At 39.3% G+C, this 14,681-nt stretch overlaps 1 protein-coding gene across 3 annotated transcripts in view; it reads left to right on the forward strand.

Moving 5' to 3' along the window:
• Positions 1–14,681, forward strand: part of ENOX1 (ecto-NOX disulfide-thiol exchanger 1) — a 354,413-nt gene that overhangs the window by 242,519 nt on the left and 97,213 nt on the right. For all 3 annotated transcript variants that reach the window (XM_041467082.1, XM_041467084.1, XM_041467083.1), the window contains 2 exons: positions 12,249–12,422; positions 14,124–14,330. In XM_041467082.1, the coding sequence (XP_041323016.1) occupies positions 12,249–12,422; positions 14,124–14,330 (381 nt within the window). The remainder of the gene's footprint in view (positions 1–12,248; positions 12,423–14,123; positions 14,331–14,681) is intronic.

Raw genomic sequence — 14,681 nt, forward strand, 5'->3', positions numbered from 1 at the left:
CTATTTGGAGGTACAGAGATGCAAGTGCTCTTGGGGATATTTCTTCTTCCTCCTGTAATCATTTCTCATATTTTTAGTCCCTTTTTTTGGTGAAGAATATGCTGAGAGGTTTGTGTCTGTTAGGAAATAAAAGCTATGTCATAATAAATTCCTTGATAAGACATAAGAGCTTCATACAAATGTTTCAATATGTATTTTTTTTTTCTGGTTGATTTGGAAGTTTCTTATTTACTCATCTTATTTTTACCTGTTTTCCAGAAGACTCCAGACAATGCTGTGATTGAGCTAAGTTAATGGCTGGCCAGAGAGCCCCAGCTGCTTTATATTTGGCCTGGTGTTCTCCACATGCTCAGCTCCAGTTTATTATTAGTTCAGGCATCCATTTCCCCTTGCTGTGAGAGACAGGAGAGCTGGAAGGAGTCACTGGGGGCCAGAAGCATTAACCCAGTTCTGTGCACTGCCCTGCACAGGTCTCAGAGTATCTTAAAAGAACCTCAGGGTGATTTAACCCATTCCAGTTGGCTGCCCCTGGGCTATTTGCCAAAATCAAGGTTTATTAGTCCGCACCGTTCCATTGATAATGGCTCCGGTACTGAGGCCCCGGGGAGGGAGGCTACAGAGCAGCTGGCCATTCTGGCATCTCTAGCTGCTGCTGACCTTCCTTGTACTAGAGAAATGCCCAGATGGTGGAAAGAAGGGTTTTCCGCTCTGAGGGATATACAGAAGGAATAGAGATGAACTGAAAAATGTATTCATAATGTTGTAATTATTGTACTTGTGCTGGAAGACTTTATGGTTGTGACCCAGATGTCAAAACACACAGAAATTTCTGTCTAAGTCTGCTAAAAGGTTGAGGTAACAGCTTTCAGACATAGGGACTACCCTTATCTACCTTAGCATGATGCACATTCTCCTGACGCTGGTTTAATGTCAAGCCTCTTCTAAACTGGTCAATGGGATAATTACTGTACTCAAATAGCATAAAGAGGAATTGCTTTATTATGAAGTTAAGGGCATCCCATTTGGGATTTCTCTACCAGCCATGGAGAGTACTCCAGTCACCACCATTGCTGGCCATTTGGCCATTGAGTCTGGCTGCCTAAAACAGGCCTTTCAGAGAGCTGAGAGGGCCCTTGTGCTTGTATCATCAAGATCTACAAACAATCATTGAATCATTGTGTTCATAGATGGAAGGGGAATTTGAAACATTGTCCTGAATTGCAATGAATGCATTAGAAAATTTTCAAGCACTGTGAAATTTGAGAAGTGGGGAGATGGCCAAAGGGAGCCTTCACTAAGAGATGTTTCAAAAACTATAATTCTAAATATTTTTAGCTCAAACCCAATACTACATTCATGAGCTTACAAGCAATGATAACCTGTGGAAGTTTATAACATTTATTTATTTAATATTTTTCACTTATTTATTTGTGTTTGAGAACACGGATGAAATCCCAGGTTTAACAATGAAAAAGATAAGAAAACCCTCTCCTGTTTGATAAGCAACATACTCTGTTTTTGTCTGGCAGACTTTATTACCTTCCCTTCTGGCAGGTCTCTAGCTAAAAACTGAGGGTGTTGCAAATCATTCAAAGATGAGGGTGTTGTGGATTTTCCAAAGCTGGAGAAAAGAGGTTGACTGAGAATTGTGAATAAATTCCGCAGGTTTTTTGCCCTTCTTCCTCTTTTGAATGTGGAAGTACTTTGGACAGTACTTTCTATTCTCTTGGTTTGTACAACTTTCATCCCCTCCTCAACACGAAGCGCTTGCTCTTTCAGTTGCTGGTTGTGTTAGATTTTACATCCTCTGCCATCTCTATGTGCAAGCTCCCTTGTCACCACAGATCACTCTGTCCTCCCCACGTGGCTCCCCAGTGCTGAGGCCATACCTGGCTGTGACCCCTGTGAATTCACAAATCCTTCTGGTCTGGATGGAGCCGTGCTGCCCATGGCCTGAGCCAGCCCTTAGCTACAGTACCTTTTATGCGAGGTAAAAGAATGTAAAGTAAGGTACCTGCTTATTTAAAGATACATGGTTTCTCGTGTTCCTGAAGAGCTGTAGTCACCAACACTCTGTGTTTGCAGCAACACCTAAGCACATAGGAGTGTTTTCACGTTGCTGAGGTGCTAGATGGCTTTTATAGCTAAAATCTAGCCAAAATAGCTTTGTCATAGTGCATTGGAGTTTAATTAAGATAGCTATTTCTACAGACACTCAGGAGCATTACTTGCTGCTCTCAACTCTGGATTCTTTTCAGATCATGTTTTATGTAGCATAGTATTCTCAAGATAGGATTCTTGGTTAATTCTTAACCAATAAACAGTTTATTAATTCACCAAGTACCACTCTATTACTTACTCAACAGTTAGTTAATCAAATTTAAACCCAGCATGTATTCTGCTCATGCACAGAGCATTCAAATATTGTCCTACAAGTTACTGCCATAAACTGCACGGAGGTCAAACAGTTCTTGTGGAGGATAATACAAAATATCAAGATTCCTTACTACCTTCATATACAGAAAACAGATCTTTTCTATATCTAGTATACCTAACTTTCTTCTAGTACTCAGGGGGTTAAAGATACTGTAGATTTAAGAGTTTTGACACTGTTATTTAAATGATTTAACATAAAAGAGACTAGGAAAATAGCACCAGGAATAATAATTTAAAATTATAGCTTAAATCTCTCTTTTGGCTGTTTGCTCAGACTTTTAAAAGAGAAGCATGCATGTAGAATAACTTGGTTAAAAGTTTGAAATATTGTCACTCAAGATTTTCCAGCTGATTTCACTGGACAATTTTCTGTCATCTCTTGTAATGGCACCAAAAGAAATACATCCCATGCAATAAAGCTCATTGGTATTTTCATCCAAAAATAAACCTGGAGGAGGCACAAAACTTCCTCTGCTTTAGGAAGCCCCTGAGCAGCAGAGTGAGAGTTGGAGGTTGGGAGAAAATTATACTGAAGTGTCACTTCAGAATTGTTCTGTTCTGGTATTGAGCAAAATTAGGGATTTGCTGTTGGAGGCAGGTGTCTGGGCTAGAGGGCTAGAAGGACTCTTCAGCCTGTCAGAGCACAGTTTTTGTTGTGTTTCTGCAAGAACTTGACTGTGCAGCTGATACACCTTTCTGGGTTGTACAGCTTCTTTCCAGTTTTGGCAAGACTGTTGTTACTCCTGTGACCCTGAAAGGCAAGGAGAGTGTTTGTATGCATTCCACAGATTCAAGAATCCACACAGTAACTCCAGCTTAATAGCCAGAACTTCTTTCATGATTCATGAGAAAAATGAGTCCCTTTTGTTTTCATTTGGAAAGTGTCCAGTGGAATGTCTGAATTTCTTTTTTTTTTCACCCATTTTCTCTGAGGTCACATTAATAACCAGAAGATGGTATTTTACCATCTTTTACACACTGAAAGCTTTTTATGTTTCATTTATTATAAGGATCATATTTCAGTATTAGCGTAGCCTGAGAATTGAAATTTTTCCTATTTCTCCAATTTCTTTTCAGTATTCATTTACATCTCAGGAGCTTATATCTTCCAATAAACTTTTTTTTTCTTTTTGTGTCTGTACAAATGCCTCTCAAATTTCTGGAATACAGCACTTTCCTAGATATCAAGCAAGAAAAAAAATCCATTAACAGTTCCTAGGCTGTGTAATCATGTTTTATTTATTTCTTTTCTCATCTTCTAGGACTTTGAAGTGAAAGGTGATCTTGTTTTCAAGGAACATGGCGACGTTTTATTTTAGGAAGAGGTTCATTTGGCAAACAGACTGAACAGCTTCCATTGGAGCTTAGAGAGGCTACTTAGTTTGGCTAAGGCTAACCTTGCTAAATAACCCATTGCAATGAGCACAAAATTGAAGAAATGGAGGGAAAAATCTCAGAATAGGGGAGGATTGTCCTAAGCAGCAAATAGTCAGCACACAAAGACTTTTGAAAGTCAGGAAATAGCAGCTGTGCACATTTTACAGCATATAGGCAATGTATTACATTGCATCTTGCATATTGGCCGGCCCCACATTGTTGCAGCTCAGGAGCCATTAACTAGGGACCAGGTGGCACTGTGCACAATTTGCATTTTTGTGATTTTCTTCTCAATGAACTTGCGACTGACCCCATGCAAGGAAGTGATTTATTGGTGAAAAGGTGGAAGAAGCCCATTGTTCCTATTCTGTGGAAAGGTTCTTAAGCAGCAGAGACTTTGGGGAGATCAGTACTCTGGATGTTGCGAGGTGCTATAAAGTCATGAATCCTTCAAAATCCTGGCACAGGTCAAAAGAGCCTGTGGATAAGGTATGGACACAGACAGTCCAGACAATATTGTTGTCTTTTACTCTTTCCCTCTCCTTCATCTCTTTCCCTGCATTTATTTTGATTTTTCTCTTCACATTTTCCTTCTTTGCTATTTTTCTCTTTTCTACCATTTCAATTTTCATCCCCACATGTTTCTGCTGCAATAGCAACAGGGTTTTCCACATGGCAGAGAAGCTGATTGTGAATGGAGACTAAGACTAGTCACTTTTTTTCTGGCTTAGCTTCTTACACATGCAGCTGTCAGGCATTAAAAACTGACAAGCCATCATCAGATTCCCTCAACATTAAGCCCTGAGTTTTCCAGATCACTCTCAGGCTTGTCTGTCAGGTATTTTTTTGCAGACATGTTCTAAGATGAATTTAAATAGATTCACCATGGGCAGGTAGTGCCTGAAACCCCTCTGAGATAAAAATGGCACCGGTGGCTATCCATAAGCAGAAACAGTATTAGAAATAACATTAACATTGTAGATTTCATAACACAACAGGGTTGAAATTGCATCTTTGGAGGAGAGTGGCATCCATTGTGGTAACACTTTGTTGTATTATTATTATTTGTTATTCTCTCCTATTATTTGCATTGCATTAGAAGCTCTAAACAAGATTGAGGTCCTGTTGTGCCAAGCACCGCAGCAATAAAGGATGAACCAGGATTCACCCCATGATTTGTTTGTAAAAAGAGAAGGTGGTTTTCTTTAATTTAGTCTTTGTCATGTATATTGCTCTAAATATAGTGTTTGTCAAGTGATTTTGTGGGCAGGGATCAAGAGTAGGACAGATTTGCTTTTAGTGTTTTCAGCTGCAGCATAACTAGCTCTGAAGAAAGGCATCTAAACTTTGGGGATTGTCTGCTGTAAACTATTCTTCTGTGCAGACACTGTGCTTTCTTCAAAAAAGCAAGTACAATAATACAGCCCTAAAGCTTTGTCAGTGATATATGTCTCATAGATGTAATTTTCAAGCAGCAAGTATTTTGATGATACTACAAGGTCTTTGTTTATGAAGTGGGTCTGGCAGACACTGTAGAGTTCACATAAATTATAACTTCATTGATTATTAATGAGAAACATTCATCTGGATTTCCCCTCACCCTCTGTTTTGTCAAAACTCCCTTAGAGACCTGTATTTGCTACAGACCAGGCTCTGTTTCACAGAATGTAGCTCTTGCTGAGTGGTGTTAACAGGGATCCCCTGGCCAACTGAGAAAGCCAGAGGTCAAGAAGCTGATTTCCTGGCCCTTCTCAACTCACTCCTTTCCACTCCTCCAAATACACACCTTCACATGTGCACACACACACAAAGATTATTCCTGCAGGAGCCCTGTGCTCACATGGTCCTTCCTTGGTTGTGTTCCTGCAGCGTCGCTGTAAGGGTATTTGCCCACATCTTCAGCACTCAGTTCTTCAACAGCTAAGGACTAGAGGAGCACCTACAAAGATATCTCTGCCCTTGCACATACCTTCTCATGATTTTAAAAGGGGCCAAAATCAGAGATTCCATATCCATATTCCCTTGCGGCAGTTCCACAGAGACAAAACACATGGTAAAATATAAAAGCAGAAATGAAATCCGGAATCTTGTGGATGAGGTGAATAAGGGATTAATGATTTCTCAGGACAGAAGAACTAGAAGGTCCACCTGGAACTGCCAAATACCTTGTTTCAGCAAAGAAAAGGAAGCACAATTCTGAACTCAGTTGCTACTCACTAGCACTATCACTAGATAATTCACTCACTATCTGAAAGCCACAGATACAAACAGGTTCCAATGGATTCAAAATATAAGTAAGTACATAGCAGAATTTAGTAAAAAGGTATAAATCAAGTTATGTGGAATAGATGTCTGCTAGAAAGCATTGTTCAGGTATGATCCCTTCATGGAAAATATGTAAGCACTCAATGTACATAAGCTAAGAATATTTTGCTCTTTACCTGCTTATTTCTTATTCTGGTACCCCAGGCTTCTGCTGCTGGCCACAGTCAGATGGTGCTTGCTCTGAGACAGGGTGATAGTGGCTAAGCTGGTCAAATGGAGGAGCTGTCAGATGTTTTTTATCCCACCTTTGTTTATTACTATGTGCCTAGAAGTTTACCGGACAATCCAGCATCTGTTTTAGAGGCAGACAAGTCTAGACATTTAATGATGTCTAAACTGGTCAAGGAAATGTATTCAAAGACGCTGATGAGAGAAGCCCTAAATATTGACCAAACGAGTCACATCCACCAAAAGCTTAGTGAAACCCAGAAGATGTTAGGAATTGAATGACCAGGGAAAACAGTGATCCAGCCTTGATCTCTGGCTGGCAGCTGAATATGCATTCTTAATTGGTCATAAGGAAAAGATTAGATTGTGATGATAGTAATGGCACTGGCAGACTGTTGAGTTTTGAGGGAGAATTTTAGATAAAATACAAGTTTTTAGAGTAACTCTTCCTTACTCCAGTAAGGTACTTTCTGTATTTCAGATAAAACAATAGCAACAATTTATTTTCTAGTGACAGTATATATGTGTATATACACATATATGTATGTGTGTATATATATGTATTTGTTATAAGGGAGGCAGATTCTCTATTAGATTTGCTCTTTTTCAGGAAAATTTTAATTTTGACTTTTAGAAATCAACTCAATATTTGGTCTCAAAATACTCAGCAATGGTGTTTTACTACATTTACTACCAGATGCTGCCAAGACTGTCCTAGTCCTTTCAGTTCATGTTGGCATTCTCTAGCAGAAAACAGACTATTTTTGTAGGTGTAAAATGATCACTCGCAGGCCATGGGAATTCTTTTCAGCATTTATTATTTTTGTTAGTTGTTTTGTGCTCAGATCATTTTCACTGCTCACCATTTCTCTGTGTGCTGACCAGCAGGTCTGAGCCACATGGCTGATGATGTCCATGGTGGAAACCTTCCATGTCTGTGCTCACAAACCCTTGTTTTGTGGATGTTCATATGCATCCAACAGAAATACAACTTGGCAGCTGTCATGAAACTCCACAGAAACAACTGCCAGTTGCAGGCAAAAAAAAAAAAAAAAAAAAAAAAAAAAAAAAGACACACCCATGGGTAATACTATGAATTGTAATTATACCCTTAAAAAGTGATTTTGAGCAGATTAATACCTTGTGGCAAGGGCTGGTGGAAATGTGGTGGTAACTTACTTACACATTTGTGATGGAGTGCAATACCCAAAAGCAGAGCTGGCAGGAATAAACATCCTTGTTACCTGAACACAGCAATGATGTGGCAAAAACATAAGGAGATTCAGACAGCAACCATTGCCAAAGAAGGAAAGGAGGATGGTTCTACTGGATTGTGTGGCTATTTTTATGGAAGACAAAGTTGTTCCTTTCGTTTCAAGATGGACCCTAATAAAAGCAATTGTTTTACACTACTTACTGTGTTAGAATGTAGTTTTCATCAAAGGAATTTTATTGTTCTTCTGTTTTTTTCAGACTCTGAGATTTCCTGTGAAATGTTTCGTTCTTTTATTCCACTTGAAAGAAAAAGAAGCTTTAAAAGCTACTCCACGTGTTCAAGGTTTTTCTTATTGTCTCTCTGACTGCCATTTCCAGATATTTGCTTTCCAGAGATTTTTATTGTTCTCCACCATGCCAATTTCTTATCAGATGGAGCAGGAATTAATTTGCTTTGCCAAATTTAGGCCTCTCCATTTCAAAATATTCTCTCTTCAAAATATTGTTGTTAAATACTTCTGTTTTCCTATACAAATGTGTGAATGTTCAAGCCTTTTGTACAGTATCCAAAAGGACTCTAACTTGATCAACATGTGCTTTTCCATTCTTAAAGTTCTTTATGATCTCTGATTACTTTCCATTTTAATGATTTCATTTATTAATTCTTTATTAACATTTTTAAATGAAAATTTTGTCTCTTCTTCTGGATTGTTTTTATAATTTATAAACCCTTAGCTAACTGCATAAATATAAACAGATCCCTTTAAAAAGAATGCCATGATTACTGAAAACATAAAGTATTGCTTTTTTAACTCTTCAATGTGTTGCTTATAAATGTAATATATCTTTTTGTTTAGTGTAACATATTAAAGTCTACAGTATCTTAATAATCATATCTTTAAGGAGATCTATTAAAAAAATCATATGTGGGCAGGATTGGTTCCTATTTTTTGAAATCCTTGCATAACTGTTATAATTTTCTTTCATGCTGAAGACCAACAATCTTACCAGTTAGTTCAACAGGAGTTGCCTCCAGTGCTAAGTTTGGTGTCCTGGCCCTGCTCCAGATAGGCATTTTGCCAGGACATGGAGCAGACTGCAGTGGTTGTGCTGATGGATGATCATCCCTTGTTTCTAGACAAGAGCTATATATCCAACTTCTATTATTGCACCACTCAATAGCATTAATATAGTTAAACTTAGGATTCTTCTAGATCCTATCACAGATATGGCAAATTTATTGACTTTCTTTTCTGGTGACTTTATCATTCTTTTTTCTCTGCACCTCAGAGTCCAGACCAGTATATTGTCTGGACACCCCATCTATAGTCTCTTGTCATGGTTTGTCAGTAATATCCAGGTGGCATCCATCAGCTTCTCTGGAGATGCAAGCACCACCAGTCTCTTCTGGGGTCTGAACAAGAGCTTCACTCCTTAGAAATTCATCTGGATTTTCCATCACTGCAATGCAAAATAATAGTTTTTAGTTTTCAGAGAATGATTTTCTTTTCCAGGATGTTGGAGAGTTGGTGCCTGTGTATCCTCTCAGTGATCATGCTATGTGTGAAAGCATTTCATTCTCAATTTAACACACTGGAAAAATTAAGCAACTGATTCAAGAGGACAGAGAATTTAAACCTGGTCAGGGTTACAATCTGTTCGTGCCTTCAGTAGTCTTGCTATTGACCTTAGCCGGGCTTGGATTAGTGCCTGCAAGATGTGGAATTAGATTTAAAGAATTATTGACTGAGTCCTCTTCAGTATACCTCAGCACAGTCACCTTCTGAAGGCACAGAGTCCCGGCACTCCTAGAAGGACATTTCATGAGTGTTGGACTGGACCCCAGCACTTTGCTGATGCTCTTGTAGATTGATTCTAGTTGTAAAAGAAACTGATGACAAAGCCGTGCACTTATTTAACACAGGCAGAGTTACTTACAAAGTCACATCTACTAGAATATAGATGTACTTGGAAATTGTGGCAAATAATGTTCTTCTGCTTAATTCACAAACCTGTTCTGATTAGCATGCAACCTAAAAGCTCTCCTCCCCATGCCCAGATTTGCAGTGTTTGTGGACATGAGTTTCCCGGTGGCCATCTCCCTTAGATTTGTTTTTCTCTGTGTCTGCACCACTGCCAAAGGAAAATTCAGAAAACTGTACCTTATTGAAACCTGCCGTCTTTGCTCTGGGTGAGAACATGTGCCTGTGGTTTGGGCAGAGTTTGCTGTTATTTCATGTCACTAGCCCTGGAGAAAAGCTGAAATGTGTCTGGTGGTTGTCTTAAGAACAGAACAGCAAAAGCTAAATACACCTTGTGGTAGCACTTGCCAGATGATGATCTTTTTCCTTGGCTGTGACATGGGGCCTGAAAGGTGCTTATGGGACAGGGAGAATTTGGCCTTCTGTCCATCATCTTGTACCTGTGCTTCAGAATGCTGCAGCTCTGCTGTGGATATTGGATTCAATATGAAATTTCATATCTGGCTGGGACTGTAGCAGACCCTACACCTGTCCAGAGGGATTGACAAAATGCCTCATTTGACATCTCCTCATGCCAGGAGAGGAGTGGTATGGCACAGTGTGTTGTGTGCTAGCGTGGTGACCTGCTTTGCATGCCACTGAGCTCCATGGGATGTTTTAGCAGTGAGTAACAAAGATGGAGGTTCACCCACAGCCAGAGAGTACTGCACAGGGTGGTCTTCTGTGACTGTCAGAAGCCTGATTTGTAAAACTGAGATTAAGATTATTAGCGTAGCCTAAGGACTTGTTTGAATTATGTGTTGCCCTTTCACCTCTAACTTCATCTCCCGGCATTCACCATGAATATTTAATATATGGCCACCACTGCATCTTGCAGAATAAATGACAGCCTCCAAGTTTCAAAGCTAAATCTGAAAAGCAATGCATATACATCAATACTGAAAAAAAAGCATCATACCCAGAGCAAATCCTTTTTCAAAACCCACTTATTACAAAAAGCGATGTAATATCATGACTTTTCATTAATATTAGTCTTCACTAAGCCTAAAGCAAATCCTTGCTTACTGTGCACTTGCTACGCTTGTTGTACAGGACTGCCTGAAGGTGGTGAAGGCTCGCAGTCAGTGCGTGAAGAGCAGGGAGCATGCGGCTGAGACAGATATGAGCTCTTTTCGAGTAGATCTCAGTCCTCAGTTGTCCTTCCTGGAGAACATGATTATGGATGTTTCACAGGAGTAATAATGCTAATTTTCAGCCCCCACAGAGTGCTTTACACCTGCAAAGTGCTATACAAATGTGAGCTAATACTCACCAGTAAGCGAGTATTGCTGTGCCTGTTTTGTAGACGCAGAAATGAAGATACAGAAAGGTCAGTGGGCTGACCCAGGGCCATATAGCTTCTCAGCAGCAGATTTAGGATGAAGAAAGTGGTGTCTCTCTGGTCACATTTCATTAATCATGCTGCCTTTTTAAAATTAGCTCAAAGCATATATATATATATATGTGTGTATATATATATGTGTGTATATGTATGTATAAAATGCTTGAGATGGAGTTGTTTCCCTCTTCCCTCTTTGCTTCTTCAAAATAAACAAGCTCCTGAGCTACCAAACCCCATGTTTACACGTATCATTAAATACTTTCCAGTTGCTAGCCAGAAAACTCAGCAGAAAATCTGTAGAACACCAAAGTAACTCTCTTCTTTTAAATAATTGATGATGCCAAATAGCAGCAGTGTTATGCCAACAAAGAGATCGGTCTCTCAAAATATTTTATTCATTATGCCTCAAGAAACCCAAAGCCTTGTTTTTAACTAAAGCGAATTTGAGAAGTTGGCTCTCGGTTCCTCTGAAACATCTGCTTATTACAATTCATGGTGTTAAAGCACTGGTGCTCCCCGGTAAATCTTTCAGCTTTAAGTAATACGTATGGAAGTCTTGGCAAGGAGATCAGGAAGGAGAAAGAGAAATGCTTGCCAAATATTCATTTTACTTTATGAGGCTGTAGTGGTATATGTTAATAGTACATGTGTTGAGGTGAATCTACTAATCTGATTAAATAACAGGACAAGAAGGAATTAATTCCAAGGTTCAAAAAGACTCCATTCTGTGCAGCTGTAAATTTATATTCCAGGGTAAAATGGTTAGAAGTCTTGGCTAACTAGACATCTATAAAGCAGCCAGAAATGGATCTTTCTCTGTATTGTTTGTAAATCAAGGTCACTTATGGGAGAAAGCTATGATGTGATAAATCTGTCTGACAATTAGATGGAGAGGACATATCAATGTTAAATTATATTCTTTTTATGCTTTGGGCAGAAAGCAGTGTGACCAGTAGCATTATGTAAAGAAAATTGCATTCCAGATAATAACAGATATTCATGGTGCATGGTTTTACATGTTAATGTGCTACATTTTACTCAGCCATGTTAATATTTTAGATTATGTAACATTCCCCTCTTTATGTGTAGTTTATTTTTTTACGCTGAGAATGCAGCTCCCTCCTCCTCATCCCCCTCCCCCTCTCCCTCTTCCTTTCCCTTTCTCTCTCCTTCTCCCTCTCTTGTCCCTATTTCTCTGCCTTTTCCATTTTTCTGTTTTACCTTTTCCCCTTCTCTTAATTCTCACAGTGATGCTTGTGAAACGAACAAGGAGAATGCACTTAAAGGGAAACTGTCCATACAAGAAAATTTTAACAGGTAGTTTGAAGATTTATAAGCCAGGATTTTATGTTCTATACTTACAGATTCAATCTGTGTACCAGGCTTTGATCCAAGCCTTAGCATGATGACTGGAATCACGCCAATTAACCCAATGATACCAGGCATGGGGTTAGTGCCACCACCACCACCAACAGATGTGCCTGTAGTCAAAGAAATAATTCACTGCAAAAGCTGCACACTCTTCCCTCCAAACCCAAGTAAGTGGATCTGAAGAAAGAATGTTACTTTCCCAAATACACTGCATGAATATTTTTTATCTAATAACAGTTATGCTTTATAATTACAGGCATGTGTGGTCTTTCCTTCTAAGGTCTATTCTGTGTGTAAAGAATGGTATGGTATAAGTGCATCCTTATTCACCTCTGTAAGGTCACAGAAAAAAAAAAACAAACTATGATGCTTATACAAAAAGGAAAAATACTTATAGAAAAGTAACACAGCCTAAAGATCTACACTGCTCATAGTATATACCTGTCTTTCCTGTATATCAGGATGTCACAAAACATAAAACTTATATGGTGCTGTTCATCTCTGTGTTCCCCTTCAGGTGCCTGTAGTTAGATGGGACCAGTCTGGGCTCATGTCCCTGAACACAGTAACTTGCACCCCAAACTGCCTCACTACAGTCCCTTTTTGAGGGACATGGAGGGAAAGGGGGCTACAGCTTCTCTCCTGCCATTTTTCAAAAAGTTCAACATGGCAGATGAGTTCCTTCTTCTTTTTGAAAGCAGGGACCAGGTTCCCTCCTGTTCCTACTGTTATTGTGCAAATGGAAAACTCTCCCCACTCAGATACCAGCTCAGGCACAAACTCTGATTTTGTATGTTGGCCCCATGAGTTTCAGAGCCATCATACCAGTGACTTTCACTATCACTGTGAAATGAAAACATTGAGCAAATATTCAGGTGTTCTGGATTTGCAGTGTATCCAGATCACGGTTTAATCAAACTGGTTGTGTATGTGAGTATGTATGTATGTATATGTATGTACACTTTAAGGTTGCAACCTCCTTTACTGTGTTAAAGGGCCCAAAAAGTAAGTCATATTAGTCATATTCATTCTTAGAGAATTACTTTCACTGTGTATAAACAAGGTGAAGTGTTATGATAGCTTTTATTTTTATATGGCTTTCAAAAATTTAATAGTTTTTCCGATAGAAGTGTGTATAAATTCTCTCTCTATATACATGGAGGCAGCATTTTTAGCTACTCCACCTCATGAGCACTTGTAAACAATGAGGTTATCCTTCCCCTGTGCTGCCGTCTGCTCCATTATCTGGCAACAAGACAAAACAGATAACCGGCAGAGTGTTTTCATCATGCTGTCACTTTGTTGTGTTTCCCACTTTGTTTTTCTGTTTGCTGTGCTCCTGCACTCTGAGACAGAAATGAAATTATGCTAATACCAGGGAAAGGTGTCCAGTCCAAGTGCACAGGGTGTACACAGCATGGGCTTGCTCACAGCCCACACACATGGTGAGCATGGCGAGTGATGGGTATGAGCCAGAGATGGTGCAGTTCAGGCTTTGAATGCACTGCACTAGAGCCTGAGATCTGTGCTCAGGGTCAAATCAGTTGCAGAAACGCCTCTGCTTTGAAACAGAATATTTTTCTGTTTTTTGTGGGGCTGTACAGGGAAGAAAAAACCCTTTTAGACCACACTGTCTGTCCTGCAGTGGCAGGACTAAATGTTTGAAGTACCACCTGAAGCTTGAAAGGGTTTAGATTCAAGTGATCAATTTTGGATAATCTTTGCAATATTCAATTATTTTGCTTGTCCCTCTCTTCTGCCTCTATGTCAGGTAACTGTTGCTGCCCAGAACTGATTAAAGGGGTGAATAGAGCCAATGGATCAAAAGACAGATTTTGTATTCCAATGTGATTTCTGTTTTGACTTAGATCTTCCACCACCTTCAACAAGAGAGAGACCTCCTGGGTGTAAAACCGTGTTTGTTGGAGGATTACCAGAAAATGCAACGGAGGAAATTATTCAGGAAGTCTTTGAGCAGTGTGGAGATATAACAGCAATTCGGAAAAGCAAGAAGAATTTTTGTCACATTCGTTTTGCAGAGGAGTTCATGGTTGATAAAGCCATTTACCTTTCTGGTACTTCACATTCTTTAATGGATTTTCCTTGCTTCTCATTTGTATTTTGTGATGTTAATGCTTGCTTAATTTTCTTAACTTTTATCTCAGCAAGTCTTTCTTGAACTCAGTGACTGTAGCATGAAGTGGCAAGGGGCAATTATGTTATTTTTCCCTGTCTGCCAAGACTCATGCATGGTGTTGTATGTTACTTACCTGGGAGCAATTTCCTGCCATCCCACAACAATGCAACAGAACCTGAAATTCACTACAGAACAATCTTATTTTCGATTTACACAGGTTTATATGGTTTTGCTCACAGGTTGTGGAAAGAGGAGGGCACCGGGCCAGGAACTCTGCTGTTTTCCAGTG

This window comes from Pyrgilauda ruficollis, unplaced genomic scaffold, assembly GCF_017590135.1.
Source record: "Pyrgilauda ruficollis isolate IOZ18807 unplaced genomic scaffold, ASM1759013v1 scaffold20, whole genome shotgun sequence".
In the NCBI taxonomy this organism is placed as follows: domain Eukaryota; kingdom Metazoa; phylum Chordata; class Aves; order Passeriformes; family Passeridae; genus Pyrgilauda; species Pyrgilauda ruficollis.